The following is a 22,051-nucleotide window of genomic DNA, read 5'->3' as shown; positions in this document are numbered from 1 at the left end:
GACCCATTGATTCCGTTTTCTGCACGGAACACATTGAAATCAATGGGTTAAAAAGCCTCAAGTGTATTAGTTTGGTCGGGAACTCCATTCACTCCTACGGGGCTGTAGCCTATGGATAGGGGATCAGTGTCACTTACAGAACCACCCCTTTAAAGGGGCACTATCAGCAAAGTTATGCTGATAGAGCCCCACATATGCATGAATAGCCTTTAAAAAGGCTATTCAGGCACTGCTAAAGTTATATTAAACTCCCCCCCCCCCCCCACCGTTTTAAAATAAAACCCTAAAAAAGAATATGTTAATCTTATCTATCGTGCACGGTGGGCCGGCATTCAGGGTCCGACGTCATCTTCAGTCACGCCTCCTCTTCCAGCGGTGTCCTCGGGTCTCATCTTCCTCCGGCGCTCGAAAACTGCCATCGATAATTGATAAAAAAAATGGCACGGGTGCATGTGCAGTAGTAGTAGTAGCATGCTACTGCGCATGCACTCGTGCCATTTTTTTTTTTACAAATACTGATGCAAATACTGATTGTGTGAATTACTATAGTCATTATGGGGTAAATCTGGTGCATTTTGATACATCTAGCTTGAGCTCATTTTCTCTCTCACATTCTAGACATGTGCTGGGCTCCTAAATTGTGACGTATTAGTGGCATAAAATTCTGGCTCAAAGTAAGCAAATTAATAGGAAGTATAAAAATACATAATATTTATTATCCATTGTCAGCCGCTGGGGGATAAATCTGGTGCATTATCGGATGGCCTGTCTATTAGTAAATATGGCCGGAGTGTCAGTTTTCCCTGTGATTCCTATCTGCACAGTGTAATACAGAGCTGCAGCTGAGAACACAGGTGATCGCACTTAAGAGATCTGCACCCAGCAAACAACCAGTGTTAATGGTGAGGAAAGTCTGTGTCTGAACATGGATCCTGAGAGCTGGATTATGCGGTAAATCAAGAAATATTGCCGGATTTTTCCTGCTACAGCTGAGATGGGATACACAGAACATAAAGCTACTCAGACCTATTGGGCAGAATTCATATGGAGCGGTGAGAGAATGGTGGGAATGTTTTACATGTGAGGACCGCCTGTGCACTATAGACCTATAGACGGAATGTTCTATTGTAGTTCCCTATTTGCAGACACCAAGAAAACATTTACCGTATTTTTCGGACTATAAGACGCACCTAGGTTTTAGAGGAGGAAAATAGGGAAAAAAAATTTTGAAGCAAAAACTGGTAAAATATTTAATATATGGGAGTTGTAGTTTTGCAACAGCTGCAAGGCCACATTGACAGGTGACCCTGCAGCTGTACGGGGATGTATAGGGCGTTTTTTTTGCGGGGCCAGCTGTACTTTTTAGTTATACCATTTTGGGGGATATCTATTGCTTTGATCACCTTGTATTGAAAAAAAACAGGAGGTGATTTAGAACTTTTATTTTTTTTTTTTTTACTATTTTATTCCCCCCCCGGGGGCTTGAACCTGCGGTCACTTGATCGCAAGTCCCATAGACGGCAATACAACTGTATTGCCGTCTATGGGACATTCTGTCTATTAGTATTACGGCTGGTCATAGAGACCAGCCGCAATACTAATATAGCAGTGACAGTTCCCGGCTGTCACCCGAACAGGTCGGCTCCTGCGATATCGCCGCGCAGGAGCCGGCCTGCAACCTCACAGGTACGGGGCCGGTGGGGACCGGCCCCGGGGGAGAAGGGGCCACGGATACTGACCCGGCATCCGCTGTACTAGAGAGGCGGATGCCGGGGAGGGATAGACGCCGGGGCCTGAGACATCGCTGCCCTGCCCAGCATGAAGCCAGCGGCGGGGGGACGGAGGAGCGGAATAGCAGCATCACTCCTCCCGCTGCTGGCTTCATGCAGGACAGGGCAGCGATGTCTCAGGCCCCGGCACCTGTAATGGCGTCTATCACTTGCCGGCTTCCGCCTCTCTATTACAGCGGGTGCCAGGCGCCACCTTCAGACTATAAGACGCACCCTTATTTTCCCCCAAAATTTTGGGGAAAAAAAGTGCGTCTTATAGTCCGAAAAATACGGTATTTAGTTGCAAAAACCAGAATACCCCTTAAGGCTAAGGCCCCACTGGCTGTAAACGCAGTGATAAAGCGCTGCGGGAAGAACCGCTATGTGATCGCATTGCAGTTCTTTCCGCAGCGCTTTTAACAGAAAGTTCAGAGTTTTCCTCTGCGGACTTTCTCTTAACATTAGATTAACGTAGATATAATTGACATACTGCGATTTGCAAAGCCGCAACGTGTCCACACTGCGTTTTTTTTCTGCAAAGTGGGCATGGGATTCACATGAATCCCATCCCCCTTGCTTGCACTGTAAAATGCCGCGATTTTTCACTAAGCATTTCCGCAGCGGGCAAATCTCAGCGTTAACGTCCCGTAGGGCCCCGGCCTAAGGCTGAGGCTGCACAGTACAGAAAAGATGTGCATGGGTTTTTTTTTTTTTGTTTTTTTTTCTTTACAAGCAGATTTTGCAGTACTTTATTAAGCCAAAACAAGGAATGGGCAGTATATATGATGCACATCTTCCTCTCATACTTCTGCTAAATCTGACTTTGGCTTTAAAAAAAATAAATTAATAAAAATACAGCAACATCTGCAACAATAGGGGGCATTCAAAAGGAGTAAAGTGGCGCGTATTCAGCCACGATAATTCACGGCAGAATCAGCACTGATAAAAAAGACTGTTTGATTTCAATGGGTTCCATTTACCTCGTGGAACACATTGAAATCAATGGGAAGCTTTTTAAGCCATAGATTTCAATGTGCTCCGTGCGTTAAATGGAACTCATTGAAGTCAATGGGAGTCTTTATCAGTGCTGATTTTGTCGTGAGTTATCATGGCAGAATCAGCGCCACTTTACTCTGTTTGAATATGCCCAAACACAGCTTTTGAGAAATGTGTAGCCTTAGGCTAGGTTCACTCTTACGCTGCCTGTGGTGCATTTGTGCCTTTTTAGCACCTCTTTAAAAAAAAAAAGAAAAAAAAGCCACAAGTCATAAATGCAGCGTGAAAAGGATCTTCATTTAGGCCATGACCTCTTTCTTACCACAAAGCCAAAGTGGCAAGAGTAGCATTAGGCCCGGCTCACATCTGCGTTCAGTATTCCATTAGGGGGGACCGCTTGGGGACCCCCTGAACGGAACACCAAACTATAATGGGGTCTGTGTGTTTTCCGCGCGGTGTGTGCACAAGCCATTCGGAGAGAAGTAGTTCAAACACTACTTTTCTCTCCGCAAGATTTGTGCCAAGTACGATAACCCGTTGACCCCATAGACTATAATGGGGTCTGCAGGGATTCTGTGGTTGCAGGACTTTTCTCTCCGTGTTTTTAAAGCAGATTTGGGGATGGATTCAGAGACCGGGCACAGGTGTAAACCTAACCTAGCCTGGGCTGGTTAAACTATTGACAGTGCTAGTATTTCCTACTGGGGTATATCAAAACCATGGAAGTGGGACATAAACTCTGACCCCCCCCCCCCCCCCCATATAGGAGTTAATGTACATGCACACAATTCCTCAGAAGACTATGGCCAAATGCATTACTATCCTAGTAGGGAAACTTGCAAATGTAAAATATATACACTAAAATGATTATACTTATAATGGCGCCACTGATCTCCTGTACATGTGGCCTATCCTCTGAATATTATTTTATGGACTAATTAATTAAAGACTTTAATTTGATATCTCTGCTAGGTTTGCTATGGCTATTATTAGTCTTATCTGGTATAACATCTTGATGTGTTCTCTATTTCTTCCAGAAGGTAATTATTGACACTGCGTATTGACTATTGTAGTGGGTTTAAAGGGAATATGTTGCCAATTACTTTTTAGCTTATTAAAACCAAATAGTGAAAAATATATCTTGTTTTTTTTTAATTTTTTGTACATGATTATGGGGGCTGCCAGAGCTTCATATTTGGCCATTGGTGGCCATAGGTTGATGCTGACTAAGGGAGTTTTCTAGATATGCTCTCAGCAGGGACAGGGGTAGACAAGCTATGTATCATCTTTTGCAAGGGTTTAGTGGTGTTCTCTACAGAGGTTTTATCTTCTATTGTAATAGAAGTGACTGCTGCAAAGAAAACCAAAACTATATAATTTGCAAATTTGGTTTTGTGGCCAAATCTTTTCAAATATCAAAAATTCTTAAATTTAAAAAAGTAAGGTGGCACATTGCATTTAAGCAGCCACAATAAGCATTTTTATATCTGTATGTTTGAGCTATGAGCTGTTATGTCACGGTTTTAGTACATACTGTATATAGTTTGTAGTTTGCTATCTTGGAGCTGTTTTCTCATAGTTGTACTATATACTGCTGATTTTTCAGATGACTATTTGGTGTTACCTTGTGAGTTATTCTGTGCAGGGCACCTGTATTTTATGTGCATGTATTGATGTATTCCAATGATCCAGCTGCTTATTCTTGGGCTTCATTGTCAGTAGGCTGATCAAGTTGTATTCTCTAAAGGGGTTGTACAGAACATGAAGATTTTTGATACTTATGACCTACTAGCAGTTACCCGCGACTTCGTCTGCAGGTTGGCGGTGGCGCTGAACCGCTTATATTTGTTGTCCTTTCATATTCCCCCTTCATCTGCCCCAGTTTCATATCCCCCCTTCATCTGCCCCAGTTTCATATCCCCCCTTCATCTGCCCCAGTTTCATATCCCCCCTTCATCTGCCCCCAGTTTCTTGTCCCTCCCATCTCTGCCCCCAGTTTCTTATCCCCCCATCTCTGCTCCCAGCTTCATGTCCCCCCCCCCTACATCGGCCCCAGTGTAGTTGGACTCACCTTGCCACGCTCGCCCGCCGCGCTCTCCGCTCGCTCACTGCATATAGTTGTCGGGCGGCTGGCTGCTTGTGACATAGATGAGGGATAGCGAGGGCCGGCGTCAGGTTATTATGACAGCCGGAGCCTTGTGCTGCCTCCCTAGCCTGTCAGTCGTGCGCTTGTATTGCAGCCTAGGCAGGTAAACTGCAATAGAGGCGCCGGTATTATACAGTGCATTGCAGAATACCGACGCCCGTATTGCAGTCTACCTGCCATACGCAGCCAGCTGCCCGACACCTATGTGCAGTGAGCGAGCGGAGACAGCGGCGGGTGAGCATGGCAAGGTGAGTCCAACTACACTGGGGCCGATGTAGGGGAGGGGGGACATGAAGCTGGGGAATGTGGTTGATCCCTGGGGACACCGACCCCCTGTACCCGCTGCACTCCTCCTTAGCCGTCCACGAGCTGTATAGGTGGCCTGGAATAGCTGCCAGCTTCCTCACTGTGTCCCTGCTGAATCGGCATGCCCACCTTCAGCCCCCAACCTATGGTGCCGCAGCTCTGCCATGCAGCAATAGGAGGTGCGTGCACAGACCAGCACTGGTGGAATGCCAGCTGCTGCAGCCATGCCGGAGGATTCTTTGGAGGGTCACGGTGGCGATTTGGGGTGAGTGACCCACATTTAAAGTAGCCTATTACCTTTTCCTGGGAAATATGTGTGTGTGTGTGAAATTTCCCAAAATCCATTCAGCCGTTTGGTTGTGATTGAAGAACAAACATCCAAACATCCAAACCCACAAACATCCAAATTCACAAACTTTCACCTTTATAATAATAGGATTCTAGGAGTCCCTGCCTTCCAGTGATATACTGTCCCAAACTGTAATCTGTACCAGACAGTATGTTGCTGGGAGGCAGGGACTCTTAGCATGATGGATAACTATCATGCTAGGAGACCGGCTCTCAGCATGACGTTCAAGTCGTGAAATCTGGCTAACGAGTAAAACTCGGTTGTGTGAATCCAGCCTTAGTCCCATGATTGTGTATAAAAAGAGCATGTCAGAGATTCACCAATCTGCGAAAAACTGTGTCTGTCTAAAATTTGCAGAAAAATTGGGGAAAAAAAATTCTCACCATCTACATTCCATAAAGTCATCAAAAGTTTCTGAGAATGGAGAAACCCATGTGCACAAGGCTGGTGGTCAACATTGGTTGCTTGTGGTTTTGGCCCTAAGATAGCACCACATGAGCTCAGGAATACTTCCAGGAATCACTGTCTATTCACTGTGTAATCCACAAATGCAAGTTAAAGCTGTGTCATACAAAGAAGAAGCCATTCATGAACAAAATCCACAGTTTTCTCAGGGTGATGCTCACTTAAAACGCACTGAGGCAAACTGTAAAACTGCTCTGTGTGCTCAAATCTTTGAGATTCAAATAAAATTTGAGATTCTTTATGGCAGTCACAAATGTTATGTCCTGCAGGATCGAGAAGAGGAACAATCCAGCTTGTTATCGGCACACAATTCACAAGCTTGCATCTCTTGTGTTATGGGCTTGCATTAGTGCCTATGGCATGGGCAGCTTACACATCTTGAAATGCAAAACTGAGCAGTATGTAGAGGTTTTAGAACAACATATGTTCCGATCCAGACAATGTCTCTTTCAGGAAAGGCCTTGCATATTTCAGCAAGACAATGCTAAACCACATACCGCATCCATCACAACAGCATGGCTCCACTGAAGAAGAAACTAGCCGCCTGCAGTCCAGACCTTTCACCAATAGAAAACATTTGGCGTATTATGAAACAAAAAATCGTGTAAAGAAGATCCAGGACTATTCAGTGGCTAGAAACCTTCATTAGAAAAGAATGGGACAACAACGCTCTCCAAAATTACCAGCAATTGGTCTCCTCACTTCCCAGACATAGACTGTAAAATATAGTTATACTGTATAAGAAGTCCGAATCTTTGTATTTTTGTTTTCTATGCACAATATTATTGCAATTGGGGATTGTACAAATAGTTTTATTCATATAAACGCCTATTACAAAAACAGAGGTTATTTCTGTCTTCTAAGACCTGGGCCGCTAACACCGCAGTATTAATAATCCAAACCTGGAAAATCACATAAACTGTAATTTCCTAGCAACATGTAACCAGTTGAGATACTGTGTGATACACATCACCTAAAGCTATACATATACTCTTCCCCATATGTATAAATCTGCAATAGATCAATGGCCATGATTTTGGTTGCCCACTGGGGCACTATCATGTAACCAATTGGTTTCCAATTTAATATACAGACACCTTACAAAGCCATGTCTGAGGTTCTAAGGTTCACATCTGTGTTTGGTATTCTGTTCGGGGAGTCCGCAAGGGGACCCCAGAACGGAATACCAAACGCATTAAGTAGCGGTGAGCAATGAAACCACCTAAACCCCATAGACTATAATGGGGTCCGTGTGTTTTCCGCGCAGTGTTTGCATGAATCGTGCGGAGAGAGAAGTATTTTAAGCAGCACTTTTCTCTCTGTATGATTCGTGCGAAGACTGTGCAGAAAACACACGGACCCCGTTATAGACTATGGGGTTTGTGTGGTTTCATTGCTCACCGCTTTTTAATGTGTTCAGTATTCCGTTTGGGGGCTCCCCAAGTGGACTTCCCAAATGGTATACCGAACGCAGATGTGAACCAGGCCTAACACGGTGCAGTGATGGGGGTTCAGATACCTTATCCTTGAGATCTTAGTCTGCCTTTATGATATATCCAAGTCTTCTATGTGATTCTTAAATCTAAACAGATGTTTTTGGCCCAAACTACAAATATATTACAATGTAAGTTTAGGAATAAAACCAATTCAGCAGTTAGAATAGATCTTTACTGAAGGCAGCCTGGATTATACAGAAATGGTCTTCAGTATATTTTCCATCTACAAGATGCTGAAGATCGTTTCTTTGCAATTCTGGAAGAATCTCAGTACAAATAAACAGGAGATGTTCCCGGTTCCTCTTATACTTGCTAATGTGACCACAACACCAACCTGTTTTCTCTTGGGCCAATACTTTATATATTCCTAGTATCTAAAGGAGGTTGTAAAGCTGAGATATGTATCCACATGATGATTTCTACAAGCGTGTGTTAATAGGGATGGGCTTCTATGGAACATGTAACTTTAGGGTGAGGGGTAGCGGTGTATTAGTGCTGTAATACACCATATGGAACATGTAACTTTAGGGTGAGGGGTAGCGGTGTATTAGTGCTGTAATACACCGTACGGTAGTCTGCTGATGAGCGCAGCTTCTTATTACAGTCAGTGAGTAATATAAGGGCGTCTCTGAGACTGTAGATGGGGGAGGTGAGGGGGAGAACAGCGCCAAGTGTTGGCCCCTCAGTCAGACACATCACCCAGAGCTGAAAGGTAGGAGGGTTGTGTGGAGCGTTCAGCAGGGGACATGATCCCTGTAAGTTAATGTGTCTGTGCAGCTGCTGTGTGTAGGGGGGGAAGTTTCCTACAGTACCTAACGGAGCTGGCACCGAGAGGAGGGAAGGAGGGAGGAGGTGCCAGAAACTTCACCGCACTTAGCAAACCTGAGACTGAACTGTACAGAGGAGGACAAAGAATTGGGGTGTCTGAAGGGCGAGGGGTTCTTGTATAGTAGCAGTTAGATGTAATTTGTATTATATGTATCTTATGTCTATATGTGTGATGTGACATATAATACTGTGCAAAAGTTTTCGGCAAGAGTAAGAAAAATGCTGCAAAGTAGGAATGTTTTCAGATATAGAAGTGATAATAGTTTATCCATTAACAAAATGACGTGAATGAGCAAAAGAGAAATCGAAATCCCATCAATTCTTCTAGGTACATTTGCAGATAGTTTATGATGGAAATCAGCAGGGAGAACATCAGATAGACCTTAGTAAAAATATGAAAACTTATTCCAAGGAAAGGGCCATTAAGAAGGACCTTTCACCTCCTCCACCAACTCCAGCTCTTTGCATCCACAGATTCCAATGCAGTTGTCATTTTTCATCTAGTCCCCGTCATTTCTGAACAATTGAGGTTCTTAGTTTCTGCATCTAATATGCTAATTAGATTCTGTACAGTCAAGTTGAAGGAACTTGTCTCCTCCATCCCAGGACTTCCCATCTGTGAGTCTAGAACTGAATATTGAGTGCTGAAGCTAACTGTGCCGATTGCTCGAAAATAGTGGGGTGGAAGCAGAATATTGGAGGTGGTGACAGGTCCTCGTTCAATCACTGATATCTTGTGTCTGGATATCAGAAACAGAAATCTAGAATAGTACTAAAGCAGATAAATGACTTAATGGACCTCTCTTGAGCTATTAATTGTTGGAGGGCTTGGATCTTCTCATGTTGTCTATGTTTATTATCTAGAACAGCTTTGCCCATTTAGTGGTCTCCATTTGGCACATTGACAAACCAGTTGTTGTTAGTGGCCATGCAGTTTCTGTACCAATTTGCTAAGAATCACTTTATTTGCACATAGTGTTGACATGGGCTGACGTGGGCGGTTGAGATATTAATCCTGTTTTCCCCAGGAAAACCATGTCAAGGTATTTCTCCTATGTCAAGACATTTCTCATGGATCATCCACTGCAGTGAAGATGTGGCATTACATGGCTGCCATTCAAATACACCAAGCGAGAACTGAAAGGCGTCATTTCTACTCTGATGGACACTGGCTTGGAGGCGCGCTGTAAGGGACCTCCTATGTGGGGTACTCTGGATGGCACCATTATGTAGAGGACCAAATGACACTGTCATGGACGACACTCTGGATGGCACTGCTTTGGAGGAGCACTGTAGATGACAGTTTTGGCAGAGCACTGGGGATGACCCATTTTGGGGTGCCCTGTTAATCATAGGAGCTACACAACCCCTTCTTAAAGCTCAAGGGATGGCACCATGCCAGTCAGGATAACTTATAAGTTCTTCTTCAGAACCTTGTAGACTTCATTAGTTACAGACTCTATTCCCTGACGTACCTTTCCCTCCTTCTTGAGAAGTAAATGCTACATCAGCTAATATGTATTTAATAAAAAAAAAACCTCCTTGCAATAAATTTTGAGTTCTAGCAATCTTATGAAAGGCCAGAGAACTCCTTACTTGTCTCTTCATTAGTAATTGCAGATAGAATATCTCATGTACAAAATTTCAGAAATATATTATTTCATCATTAACAGGAGTGTTGCAACGATAACGTTCCTGTCCTATAGACATACACCAGATTCTTTGCTATCCTATAGATCTGCTCCTAGACCATCATTTCCTATGGACTTGTAGTGCTGCAGAATCTGTGTTTTAGCCTCAGTCCTCTAGTAATGAGTAGAGATCCTTCATGTACATGGCAATCTTTGGTGCAAGTATGGTGATTATTTTCCTTTAAAGAGTCTCTAATAAGGTTGAGCCGATCCTGACTCATCATTTTTCATTCGAACCCGATCTCGATCCCAATTCCGATCCCAATGCAAGTCAATGGGATTTTTTTATTAATCGGAGATCGGATTTTAAAAGCAATCCTATTCACGATACAGCATGGAATCTAAGAATTGTTAGAATCCACGTTGTGTAGTGAATCACTAAAGTAGCCAGAGGACTTTTTTTAAATCCTCTGGCTACTTAGTCCCCCCTGGTGTCCACTTACCCCCAGAGATGGCTGCTCCGCTGTTCTTCGCCTCGCTGCCGCTCCAGCTGCAGTCTTCTTCGCCTCGCTGCCCCCTCCCTGCCAAGTTAGGAGAGTGTGGGCAGGTACTGGGAGGGGAGACGTCACATCTCCTCTCCTAACCCTCCCACACTCTCCTAACCTGGCAGGGAGGGGGCAGCGAGGCGAAGAAGACTGCAGCTGGAGCGGCAGTGAGGCGAAGAACACCGGAGCAGCCATCTCTGGAGGTAAGTAGCTACTAGAGATGCTACTTTAGTCTCCCATTAGAATGAATGGAGGCAGCCGGCGCGCAGAGGGTTAAGGCTGTGTGCTGGCTGCTTCCATTCATTCCTATGGAACCGCAGCGGAACCTTCACACTGAGTATACGCTATATACTCAGTGTGAAGGCATTGTGGGAAATACTACCGATCTCGATCCCACCTAAAAAGATTGTGTTCGGAATTCCGATTGCGATCGTGAAATTTTCTCGATCGCCGATCGGAATCCGATTTTTTCCGAACACGATCGCTCAACCCTAGTCTCTAACTTTTCAACAAACTTGACATAAGTCACTAGTACCAGCAAATAAAGCAACACTTTTTCTCATTATTTTCTAAAGTAAGATCTATTACAATCTCTTTCACTACACTTAATGTGATTTTCTGCTTTAATGTCTTACCATATGTCTTCCAGGTGGAGGAGGCTTTCTGCTAATGTCTTACATTGTTGCAAAATCTCTCGGCGCTCCATGTTAAAAAAACTACATGTTGTGCGGAGGAACATGTTTTACGACAAGAATACTTAGTCATTTACAGTATTTGCTGGGAAATGGTGATTCACTTTACCATATTTATCAGGGTGCGGAAAATCGGTGTCAAGCTAATGGCAATATCTTGTATGGTTGCTCCAACGCTTTCCAAAGATGCCTTTCTTATCTTGCATATTCATGAATTTCTTCTTCTGCCAGGAGAAGAAACGCCACTAATTTGCATAAAAGTAAACCACTAACTTACATGAAGATGGAGCTGGAATGCAGAATAATAAAAATGCATCTTTGGAAAGTGTAGCGGCCGACCTACAAGGTACTGTCTTTAGTTTGAGGCCAGACTTTCCATCTTACAGACTCTATAATGACAGCCTTGAAGTTCTGTATGGAAACAAGTGCGTTAGAATAGCCAATGTCCTCTGTAGATAAATGGCCACTAACTTTTCAACAAACTTTGGTTAAATCAATACAAGCGATTGATAATACATTGTACAAAGTTACTTATAAAGTACAATTCTGCTTTTTCCATTTATCAGGCTCTTCTCTTCCTCCTCTCTCACACCTAAACTGATATTTAATTTGAAATCTCTGCTGAATCCATCTTGGTCTCCAAAGACAGACTGTCAGCCCACTGAAGTATCAGGTTATACTTGTTGGAGAACTCTTTATAGTGATGAGGGGAAGGAGGGAGGTGAGAGAGAGAAGGTAAGAATCAGGATACATGTAGAAAGAGGCTGATATGGCTAATGGTATGTTAAATATATTGCTGTAAGTGACTTATGGGAGGAATATGCAAATCTGTCTCCCAAGATGTAAATAGGGAGACAGTGCCTCTGTTATGCTGCCCTCTATAGGAAGCACCCTGAACATCATGCCCGACTTTCATGATGTTCAGGGTGCTTCCTATAGAGGGCAGCATAACAAAGGCACTGTCTCCCTATTTACATCTTGGGAGACAGATTTGCATATTCCTCCCATGATCCCTTACAGTGGAGCGACTATGGTTGTATAAGTCTCCACACACCTAATAGGTGGTCTATCCTTAAGGAGTGACTTAGTCATTGGTACTGTTCTCAACATCTCGCTGTAATGTCTTACATGGTGCTGCAGCTCCTGAGAAAGAGATTTGCTTGAGGAACAGATTCTTCTTGTGCTGTCTGTGGGAGATTTCATAGCAGGCAGTCTTCATTCACTAGCTCAGGGAAAACTGAGAATTCGAGAGCCTGGAGAGGAGAAAACTGCTTAAGGATTCCATAAAAAGTCACATCATTATTTTTTATTTTATTTATGTTGCTTACTTGTATAGCGCCATGAAATAGCACCACATAGGGAGTGCAGTGTTAGCAGTTACTACTAGGCCCTAGACCCTGGGGGGGCCCCAAAGGTCTTTCTTCCACATAAAATAAACCACTATTCTAGGTAGATAGGGGCCCTGTTACAGGTTTGCCCTGAGTCCTAGGAGCGTTACGTTACACTCTGGAACTCTCTGAAGAGGAATAAAAAGTAATAAAATATTTAATTATATATTTTGATTCTTCCTTTTATTTTGCTGCTGCTGTTTATAAGGTGGGTGGTTCTTGTTGTTTTTGTGGCTGCTCTTATATTCTTCGGGTGCGTTCACATGGTGCAATTTCTGCAGCGGAATTAAGATTTCTGTGGCTAATTTTTGCATGGTGGGTCTTCTCACAATAGCCAGCATGTTAAAGAGGTTTCACATAAAATATATGAAGACTTACTGATTTCATGTATCGGGATATTCCTTAGTATTGGCCCACTGTGTAGCATTCACCACATTGGCGCCGTTTTGTAGAGCCCTGGAATTTAGCAGGAGTTCAATATTTTGATCAGGGCTCGGATACGATGTCCAGCTGCAAGGGTGGCAGATAGTAGTATCATAAAACTTGTTGTGATGATTTAGTCATTTTGTTAGTGATGGAAATGAACGTGTTCTAGTCCAGAAAGGAAATCGCCGCCTGAATGATCTTACTAGAGCATGAGGCCGATCCTGTCTTCATCTTCGTGTTGATTTTGGCACTCGGCGCGGTGGTCAGAGAAATCCTTTCCTCTTTCCTTTTGCAGGATGTTCAGTGTCTGGGTCTGGATTTGTTACAGCTGCCTGATGTTTGCATCTTTTATATAATGGCGTAATAGTTCTGCTAATATAAGATATCCGTTATCCATACTGTTATACGTAAGCTGCTATTGCGGGGGGATCCTGCAGCTCTTACTGTGAATATTCTTTGTAAATTGCATGTTATATTTGAGATATTTTATCTGGTTATGTGTCTTGTATACTGTGGAATTGACACTAAATTGTAAGGATTATGTGCCGATTATTTAGTATATTATTACACTTTTCAGAGACTTACATTTTTAGCCCTTTGTGGTTCCTTTCCCTTTCAAGTTCTTCCATTTAATATTCTGCATTTTCACGTAGACAGGTCTGAATTGAGCAGCGATTGATTCAGCCGTGAGTCACTGGATGCATCGCTCTTCACAAAGCCTCGTGTCTAGGGCTGATTGAGGGCTTTTGCATTCACTTTGGTGTAACAGATGGAGGACCAGGAACTCACACAGCGCATTTTTTTCTATCTTTTTGTGTTGTAAGATTAACATGCTAGCTGTTTTTTGTGTTTTCATTCACATTTGAATGGTAATTCTTTGCTCTAAGCTAGTCATGTACATTCGTCGAGTCAGCCCAAATGCTGATGTAGATTATTTTGGTCATTTATTGTGTTACATTTTTTGTGATGTTGGGAGAGTTAAGATAAAGTGTTGGTTGTTTTTGTGTGTGTGCGTGCGCTGCTTACATCAGACTGACCACCACATCGCACAAGCACATGTTTTAACACTTTTAACTCTTTCCTCTATACTTTTTCAGACCATATCCTTGGTTTGTCGGTTCATCTCGGGTCAGCTACATACATACCTGGGTTCATACCATATTTTTGCCATACAGTTGTAAATAAAATGTATATTTCTAGAAAATAATGCAATTGGATGTCTATACAGCTGGATCCAGTTGCCAATGATGTGACCCTAAGCATAGTGTTTGTATTCCTCTTCTGTAAGTGCTAGTCTTATAATATAGTAACTCCTAGGAGTAAGGAGAAGTAGGGATGACAAGTATTGAAGTGTGTGATGTCTAATCTCCTATGTTCCTTTGCATCAATTGCTTACCCAAACTGCCTCTGGAAGTGACATCAGCACATGAATAGTGTACTGGAAGCTTCATGAAATGGGAGCCTAAGACCATACACCATGACTCCAGGCATTATATGGTTAAATGAACACAAAGGTTCGCTGCAGTAGGTCAATGGGAAAATTGTACGTGATATCGGCTTATTCATTTCCTGCAGCTAGCCTGGTCTACAAAATCAACAAGAATAGGACCTGTCCTGTTTTGCCCCATGCTGGAGGTCCCCTACATGAGCCCAATGATGGGTCAGTTTGTGTGCATGGAGCCTACGTGTTTGTTCATATGAAGGAATATGCCATGGTAATGGGAATGGAGATCACTCCTGAATCTATGGCAGATTCAGCCCTGAATGGTTTTCAATGAGATTCAGTGATCATAGGAGGACATGGAAAAAATAAGCGTCTTGCTTGATCTAGACGTGAATTCCGCTGCCTTGGAGTCCCGCCCATTTAGGCTCATTCATCTGGGCCTAATCGGTAGTGGACAGCCGCAATGTTCTGTAATTCCGCAGCTGAAACGAAATAGAAGTTTCTCTGTTTTCCGCTGTGTGAACCTAACCTAAAACTTCTCTGGAGCAAAGAATTGCATTCACAGTCTGGTGGATGAATCTCCATATGGAAGATGTTGAGAGAGTGATGACTACTGAAATGCACAGTGTCTACTACTAACAGACTTTTCCCGCGCTATGGTATGGATCAATGGGGTTTTTGCACCAGGGACCCCCAATATCAACTGTTTGAGGCGTTTCCAGCATTTGGACAAGCAGTGTGGACTCCGTATTACTTAGTAAGCACATTGCCATACATCTTATAGTGGACGCGCTTGGTATTGCAGCTCATTCCTTAGAATAGGATTGTGGCCATATGACTAGTCAACATCACAGGTCTAGGAAAGGAGTTTTTGGTGTTGGACCCCATCAATCTGATATTGCTAACTTACCCTGAGGATAGGTCCTCACTATTCTAGTCCTGGTTTCCTATTTCTTCCAGCCTATAGACTTTATCATAGAATTTTCTTCCTTCTTACCTGATATTTGGGGACTGTCGGATTAGTAAGTCGGTGGACTTGGGGCACTATTGACCCAAAAAGTTTCCTTTTATGTCCGTTGAACAAATCACATTTCTTCCATTTTCTGGGACTACAGTAATACTTTATATCATTGGATCTGTAGACCCCTCCTTGACTTTGCAGTAATTTATTATACAGAAAAAAAAATCACTAATATAGAAAACTATCCGTATATCCCTCCAGTACATTTATCACGACCTTAAAATTAGACTAATGTTCTGCACATAACCAATATTAATCATAGGTGAAGGGCTCCTATGTCATTCCGAATGTTGCCAATACTTTTTTGGCAGGGGTCCAGAAGATAACATACTATTTATGCTTTATTTTTGATGCAGATTTTTTTGAGAGAACTGACAAGAAACATATTTCTCTTGTACGGCTTTGTGAGCTAATGGGATATTAATTGTTTTTTTGGGCGGGGGGGGGGTTATGCTTACATAGAGAATGAGCACATTTGATGTCTAACATTATACGCTAGGTATTGCAACCTGTGATTTTACCTCCCAGTCGAATGTGACTATGCAAGACGCAACTGCACTGTTTCATTACAATTTCTCCTGGAGCTTATTCTACTGAGAAATTAATTATTTGCATTTACCAATGACTGACACCTACATTTATGGAAAGTTCTCTCTCCATAAGAAAGTCTTATAATATGTTCATATTTGTCTTAAAGGGGTTATATGGAGTTATAAAAAGTTTCTCAGTGTATCCTCTGCACTGGATAAACTAACTTACTAATCTATGTCGGGGGAGGGGAGGGCACGCTCTTCGGCCTCCCCTACTGTTGCTCTGAGACAAAGCTGCTGAAGGAGAAGCTGAAGAAGAAGTGCAGGGAAAGCCAGACATGCACAATGTCTAGATTAGAATAGGGAACCCATTTTAATATACAAATTTAGGGTCCATTTGCAAGTTAAAAAAAGAAAACCGTCCTGTCTGGTCATTGAAGTTGTTGCGTCACTACAGACTTTTTAGTAGAATAAGTGGAGTATGCAAATCTGTTTTCCAGGATTAATTAGAAAAACAGTGCCTCTGTACGCTGCCTCTTAGCACAGCCCCCTAAACATCATGCATGACTTTTTCAATAAGCCTAATAACATGATGCAGGATTATTGCCAAACCAGTATATCCATTCCAAAAGGAACAGAATCCCAGCTGTGGACAGCGCTGTATCGATCTGGTTGGATCTCATCAGCACAGCGGTCGGTCCTCCAGTGTTCTGACACTTATCCTCTATCCTATGGATAGGAGAGAAGTGTCTATAATTTCACAATGCCCAGTCTTGGGCTTTAATAGGTTAAATAATAATAAAAATAGATCTTCTACCTATTGACCTTCTTAATCACTTTTCCCCTCTGCCCGATCTTCCCCATATATTTTCATGTATGTGCTCTCTGTAGCTTCAGTCTCCAGACTATGGCACATTTGATATATTTTATTGGAATAATAAAGCGTATGTGTATGTGAATAATAAAGCGTATGTGTAAGCATAGAAGATTGCCCCTCCCTGACTATTTTTTATGCTTATAGCTGCTACACACTGTGTCAGTCCTGTTACAACACACGTGACACTTATGTATTTGCTATACTGTAATTCTGCGTACTTCCAATGAGATTGTATGGTTTTGTGATTGGAATACTACAGGAGTAAGATAATTTAGAAAATACCCGTTGTGAATAGTGGATGTACAGGAAACAAATATTTCCTGCCTGGAAGACATCAGATTTGCAATGACAGATGAGTCGTCCATAAAATTCTGTAATTCGTGTTTGGCAGACCTCACCACGCAGCATCCGTTTATGTAAGTCAGGGCTCAACAAGGTTTTTAATTTTTTTTGTACAGAGACCTTCCTAGTGAGAACATGGTGAGGCCCAGGTGTGAGATGCTCAAAACTCATGCCAAAATACAATACTATTGCAGCCAGAGATCTGTACAGCATGGGCTGTTGGAACGTGAATGCTGAGAATGATCAGATTAGAGTCCATCCACCCTCCCACCAGTGTACAGTCACCTCCTGCCAAGATTGTAATGGATGTGATCAATACCCCTCACTATTAGTCAAAGAGGAGACTCTCTAAACAAGAGCATCGCTGATCCGTGTATTCCTTGGTCAACCATTCAATTGGCTGATGCAGCAACTTCTATATCTAGCTGCAACTTGGAGAAGCCAAACACGGAGTGGTCAGTTGATCGAGGTGATCGCAACGGGAGACGATACGTTTTAAGTCTTTATATGACATATTTTTATTAATTTCTATAATTTTGCTGGAGGATGTAATACATTTGTGTAGAAAAGTGTTGAGATCTTGGGACCCCTGAGCTGGCTTTCCTTTGATGCCTGTGGGTTGTTGAGTTAATCCTTTAAAAAGGACCTTTCACCATCTCCATCAACTACAACTCTTTGGATCTTTCCATAGACAATGCTCCACTGGTTCCTGCACAGCTGTAATATTTTTCTCTCGCCCCCTCTGTTCCTAAACTGTTATTTCATTTTCAGCTCCTGGACTAATGGAGACAGACAAGGACCGCTCACCTGACAGTAGAAGGCACAATTGTACTGAAACCACCAGAAATTATTGCTCAGGATGGGTGTGGGCTAGAGAAAAATTACTGTGCCAGTATCAGTTGAGCAATACTTATTCAAGGAGGCAAAGAGGTAGAAGTTAGAGGTGTAGATATAGGGGGTGCAGAGGCAGCAATCCCTACTGGGCTCTGGAGCCTCAGGGGGGTCCAAACACCTCTCTCTAATATAAGAAGACTCCTTCTCCATGTGGTCCTTTACTTGTGCTTGACATCCTGCGACATTTTATCATATAATAGTGAGAAGCCAAATTTTGTTCTTGTGGTCATGTCCCCTTCTCCCCCTTCCTTTCCTCCAGCTCCTGTTTACTCACCAGCTACACTTTTTTTGTTCTATCACTGCTATTTTGGACATAGGACTTGTTATGGGCCGCTTTGCCTAATAATGGCCAAAGGTTTTGTTGTCTCTTTTATGCCGTGTAAACTGCCTGTATTCCTCCTGTCCTGTACTCTGTCCTTGTTTTTTTTTCATATTGCAAAATGTCAATTAAAAAAAAACAACAAAAAAAACTAGAAGACATCCAATAAAGATAGAGCTCAGTAGCAAACCTTAGTGTGAGCTTAAGGAGCCTAATAACACATCTTTAATGGGTCATTGCATTAGATCGAGGCATTTGACCGAATTGCTTTTCTGGGCAGAATGCGAGAAACGGGCTGTGTCGATGAAATCGTAAAAATTCCTCTTCAATGAGCTTGTCCTAGTGGTGGCAATGACCCGGTCTGCCTCTATGGTTCTTCACCTATATTAAGATTACACATCATGCTTTTATATCAAATAACATCTTATAGGGAATCTGTCACATTGAATTTTCTGTTTGATTTGCCTGCAGCATGATATAGAAGAAACGGAGTTGAATAGATGGATATATACAGTAGCTTTGTGGGAAAATTGTCAAAAGAAATGATAATATATTCATTGAACTTCATTCTAGGCTTAAAAGGCCAATGGGTGTGCCATGGAAATGGCTGTCAAACAGTTACCAGGACCATTTATTGGGCCCCTAAATCCAGACTGAAGATTGGTTTTTTTTTTTTTTCTTTTTTAAAAAGGGGGACCTTTCAACACCTCCACCAACTCATTTCTTCTTCATACCCAGCCCAATAGGAATTTTTTCTCTAACTCGTCCTACTACTAAATAATCATTATTTTCAGCACGCAATATCCTAATTATACAGACTACTGTCAGATGGGTGGTCCTGAGCTAGAGCTGTCAGACAGGGGGCACCCACCTGCCAGTAGTCAGTATAATTAGGATATTTAGTGCTGAAAATGATTGCTCAGGAACTATTGGGGGTTAGGCCTGGTTCACATCTGCATTTAGTATTCCGTTCAGGGAGTCCGCATGGGGACCCCGAACAGAATACCGAATGCATTGACAAGTGGTGAGCTTATGAAAGCAGACGGACCCCATAGACAGCGCCGAACCTCCCATGAGGCGACCTGAAGCGACCCCAGGGAGGGCGGCATTTTTGATTACCTAAGCCAGTCCAGGACAAGTTGTCCTGGACTGGCTTAGGACCGAGCGGTGGTTTGAGGAGGCCACTGGAGCAGCGCTGCTCCAGCAGCCTCCCCTCACGCTCAGGCAGAGAGCAGGTCCTCTCTGTGCCTGCTCTCTGCCTCGCTAAGCCACGCCCCCTTCACTTCGTCACGCCCCCTCCGCTCCACCCACTCCTCCGGGGCGGAGGGGGGCCGCTTTCTGTAGTTCGCCTCGGGCGGCGAAAGTGGCAGGTTCACCCCTGCCCATAGACCATAATAGGGTCCGTGTGTTTTCTGTGCACTGTACTTCATGAACTACTTTCCTCTCTGCATGACTCATGCACGGAAAACACACGGACCCCATTATAGTTTATGGGGTCCGTGTGGTTTCATTGCTTACCGCTTGTCAAAGTGTTCAGTATTCCATTCGGGGGTTCCTAAGCGGACTCCTCGAATGGAGATGTGAACCGGGCCTTAGAGGAAAAAATTCCAACTGCACCAATTAAAACAATTCAGTAGCACCTATTGAAGAGAGAGTTAAATTGGGGGATCTAGAAAAAAAAAGTTTGATGTTTTAGGTTTCTCATTACACATTAGCATTGCTTATTATTCTTGTTTTTTTTCTCTTCTTGTTTTTTAGAGATGATATTTTATGGACCGTTTTGCTCGACTAAAGTCTCCTGGAATGAAACTGGAAACCATTCAACTGTTATCAGAAAGAAATGCTGCTAAGTCATACTATTGTTCCTCTGGAGTAAACAGCTGGATAAAACTAACCTTACAAATGCCTGACTGGTGACAATACAGGATCGGATTCAAGAATTGGGGAGGTATAAAAAAAAAACAAAAAAAAAAACATTGAACATCTGCTACAGGGCTAAATATTTTCCATGCTGCGAATATACGTAGATCTCGACGATGCAAACGTGTTATAAGGTATAGTACATCGTATTGTAGAAAGGAAATCCTTTATCTCAAGATGACCTCGGAGGATGTGGCTGCTTCTGTCTTACAGTCGGTGGATAGAAAAGTGATATCTTCGCCGTCAACTGGAGATGAAAATTCTAAGAATACTTTGGATAGTAGCGTTCTAAAAAGATCCAGATCAGTCCAAGACCAAGAGAATGCGAAGACTGCGGCATCCATAACTAGGTTAAAAGGACAGCATGTCAGGAAATCTTCGGCAAAGTCATTTTTAGTAGCCAGGAAAGAAGAAACCCGAGAGAATGTGAATGACGGAGAAGATCTACAAGGGAAACCTTGCATATCGAATGCTGTTGACAGCTTCAGCATAAACAGTAAAGTCTTCGAGAAGGCATGCAAAGCCAACCTAGGTTTCAATCAGTTTTGTAAGTCGTACAACCCTCTAAAAGGTAAAAACGCGTGTCCGGAGCCTCCAGTTCCTGCGGTGCTGACAGAAGTGAATTTTAAGGTGGATAGATCCCTGGTGGACAGGAGGGCATCCGAGGGTCAGTTAATAGTAAATGATGGCTGCACCGATACAGTTAGCCGCATTCCTACATTACATCTAACTTATAACGCTCCGAAAAGCTCTTTATGTTCCACAAATAACCAATGTATTTTTGGCAGCCATTTACAGACAATGAAAAGAAATTGCTTCGGCAGTTCTGTCTCCGGCTCCCGTCATTTAAACGGCCATTCTGAAAGCTGTGACAGTAACAATGGACGCGTAAGGTTCTGTAGCGAAGAAGGTCATCATGTGAATAATCCATCAAGGTTGTGCTCAGAAAAAGCCCCACTATTTCCCGGTGACGGCGCTCATGGACAGGATTTACCTTGTGTTATGTCCTCAAATCTATTACAGACCCAAGAGACCTGTGAAAACTTCATGGATGAAATAGATAATGATTTGTCGAGAAGTAGAAAAGATCGCTCGACTCTGCTGATCAGGAGGTTTTGTAAAAATTATAAAGAGGTGAAAAAGTCTGTTTATACGGGGACGAGCGCGATTCTGAAGTCATTGCCGTCTGGTCACATTGGGACTAGAGCTTGCTTTCTTATTGAGAGAAAATCGGAAAGGACGAATGAACTTAAGAGCCGCTGGATAGCCGCGCGACGGCTGACATCTGGGCAAGCTTCACCGAGAAGAAGTCATCTGCTGTGCTATGTGCTGAGACTGATCACATGTGAGGTAAGATCATTTCATATAGCTATTTACATATTGTTTAATTTTATTCCTGGCGGACGCTGCGCTAAATATTCTTTAGAAGAGTAAAAGTTGTCTCTACTCTTAATTATTTGCAGTCAATAGTACAAGTGTAGGGAAGAAAATTTTATTACAAAAAATGCCTCTTTCTCCACTTATCAGCCACTTCTTTTCTCCCTCCTGAACTGATCACTTACTCTTAATTCACTGTCTTAAAATCTGTCTTCCGAGAGGGAGAGATGGAGACAGATTGTCAGCTTTCTGAAGAGGTTATAGCTGTGGTCTATATTTATCTAGGAGGA

General features: G+C 42.8%; 1 protein-coding gene across 6 annotated transcripts in view; it reads left to right on the top strand.

The window, feature by feature from the left end:
* Nucleotides 1-22,051, top strand: part of PLCE1 (phospholipase C epsilon 1) — a 172,918-nt gene that overhangs the window by 25,857 nt on the left and 125,010 nt on the right. For all 6 annotated transcript variants that reach the window (XM_075257889.1, XM_075257890.1, XM_075257888.1 and 3 more), the window contains exon 2: nucleotides 20,223-21,734. In XM_075257889.1, the coding sequence (XP_075113990.1) occupies nucleotides 20,562-21,734 (1,173 nt within the window). In that variant the 5' untranslated portion in view covers nucleotides 20,223-20,561. The remainder of the gene's footprint in view (nucleotides 1-20,222; nucleotides 21,735-22,051) is intronic.

This window comes from Leptodactylus fuscus, chromosome 10 (genome assembly GCF_031893055.1).
Source record: "Leptodactylus fuscus isolate aLepFus1 chromosome 10, aLepFus1.hap2, whole genome shotgun sequence".
Lineage (NCBI taxonomy): Eukaryota > Metazoa > Chordata > Amphibia > Anura > Leptodactylidae > Leptodactylus > Leptodactylus fuscus.
The sequence above is the reverse complement of the archived record's forward strand: the minus strand, read 5'-3'. Positions and strand labels throughout refer to the sequence as shown.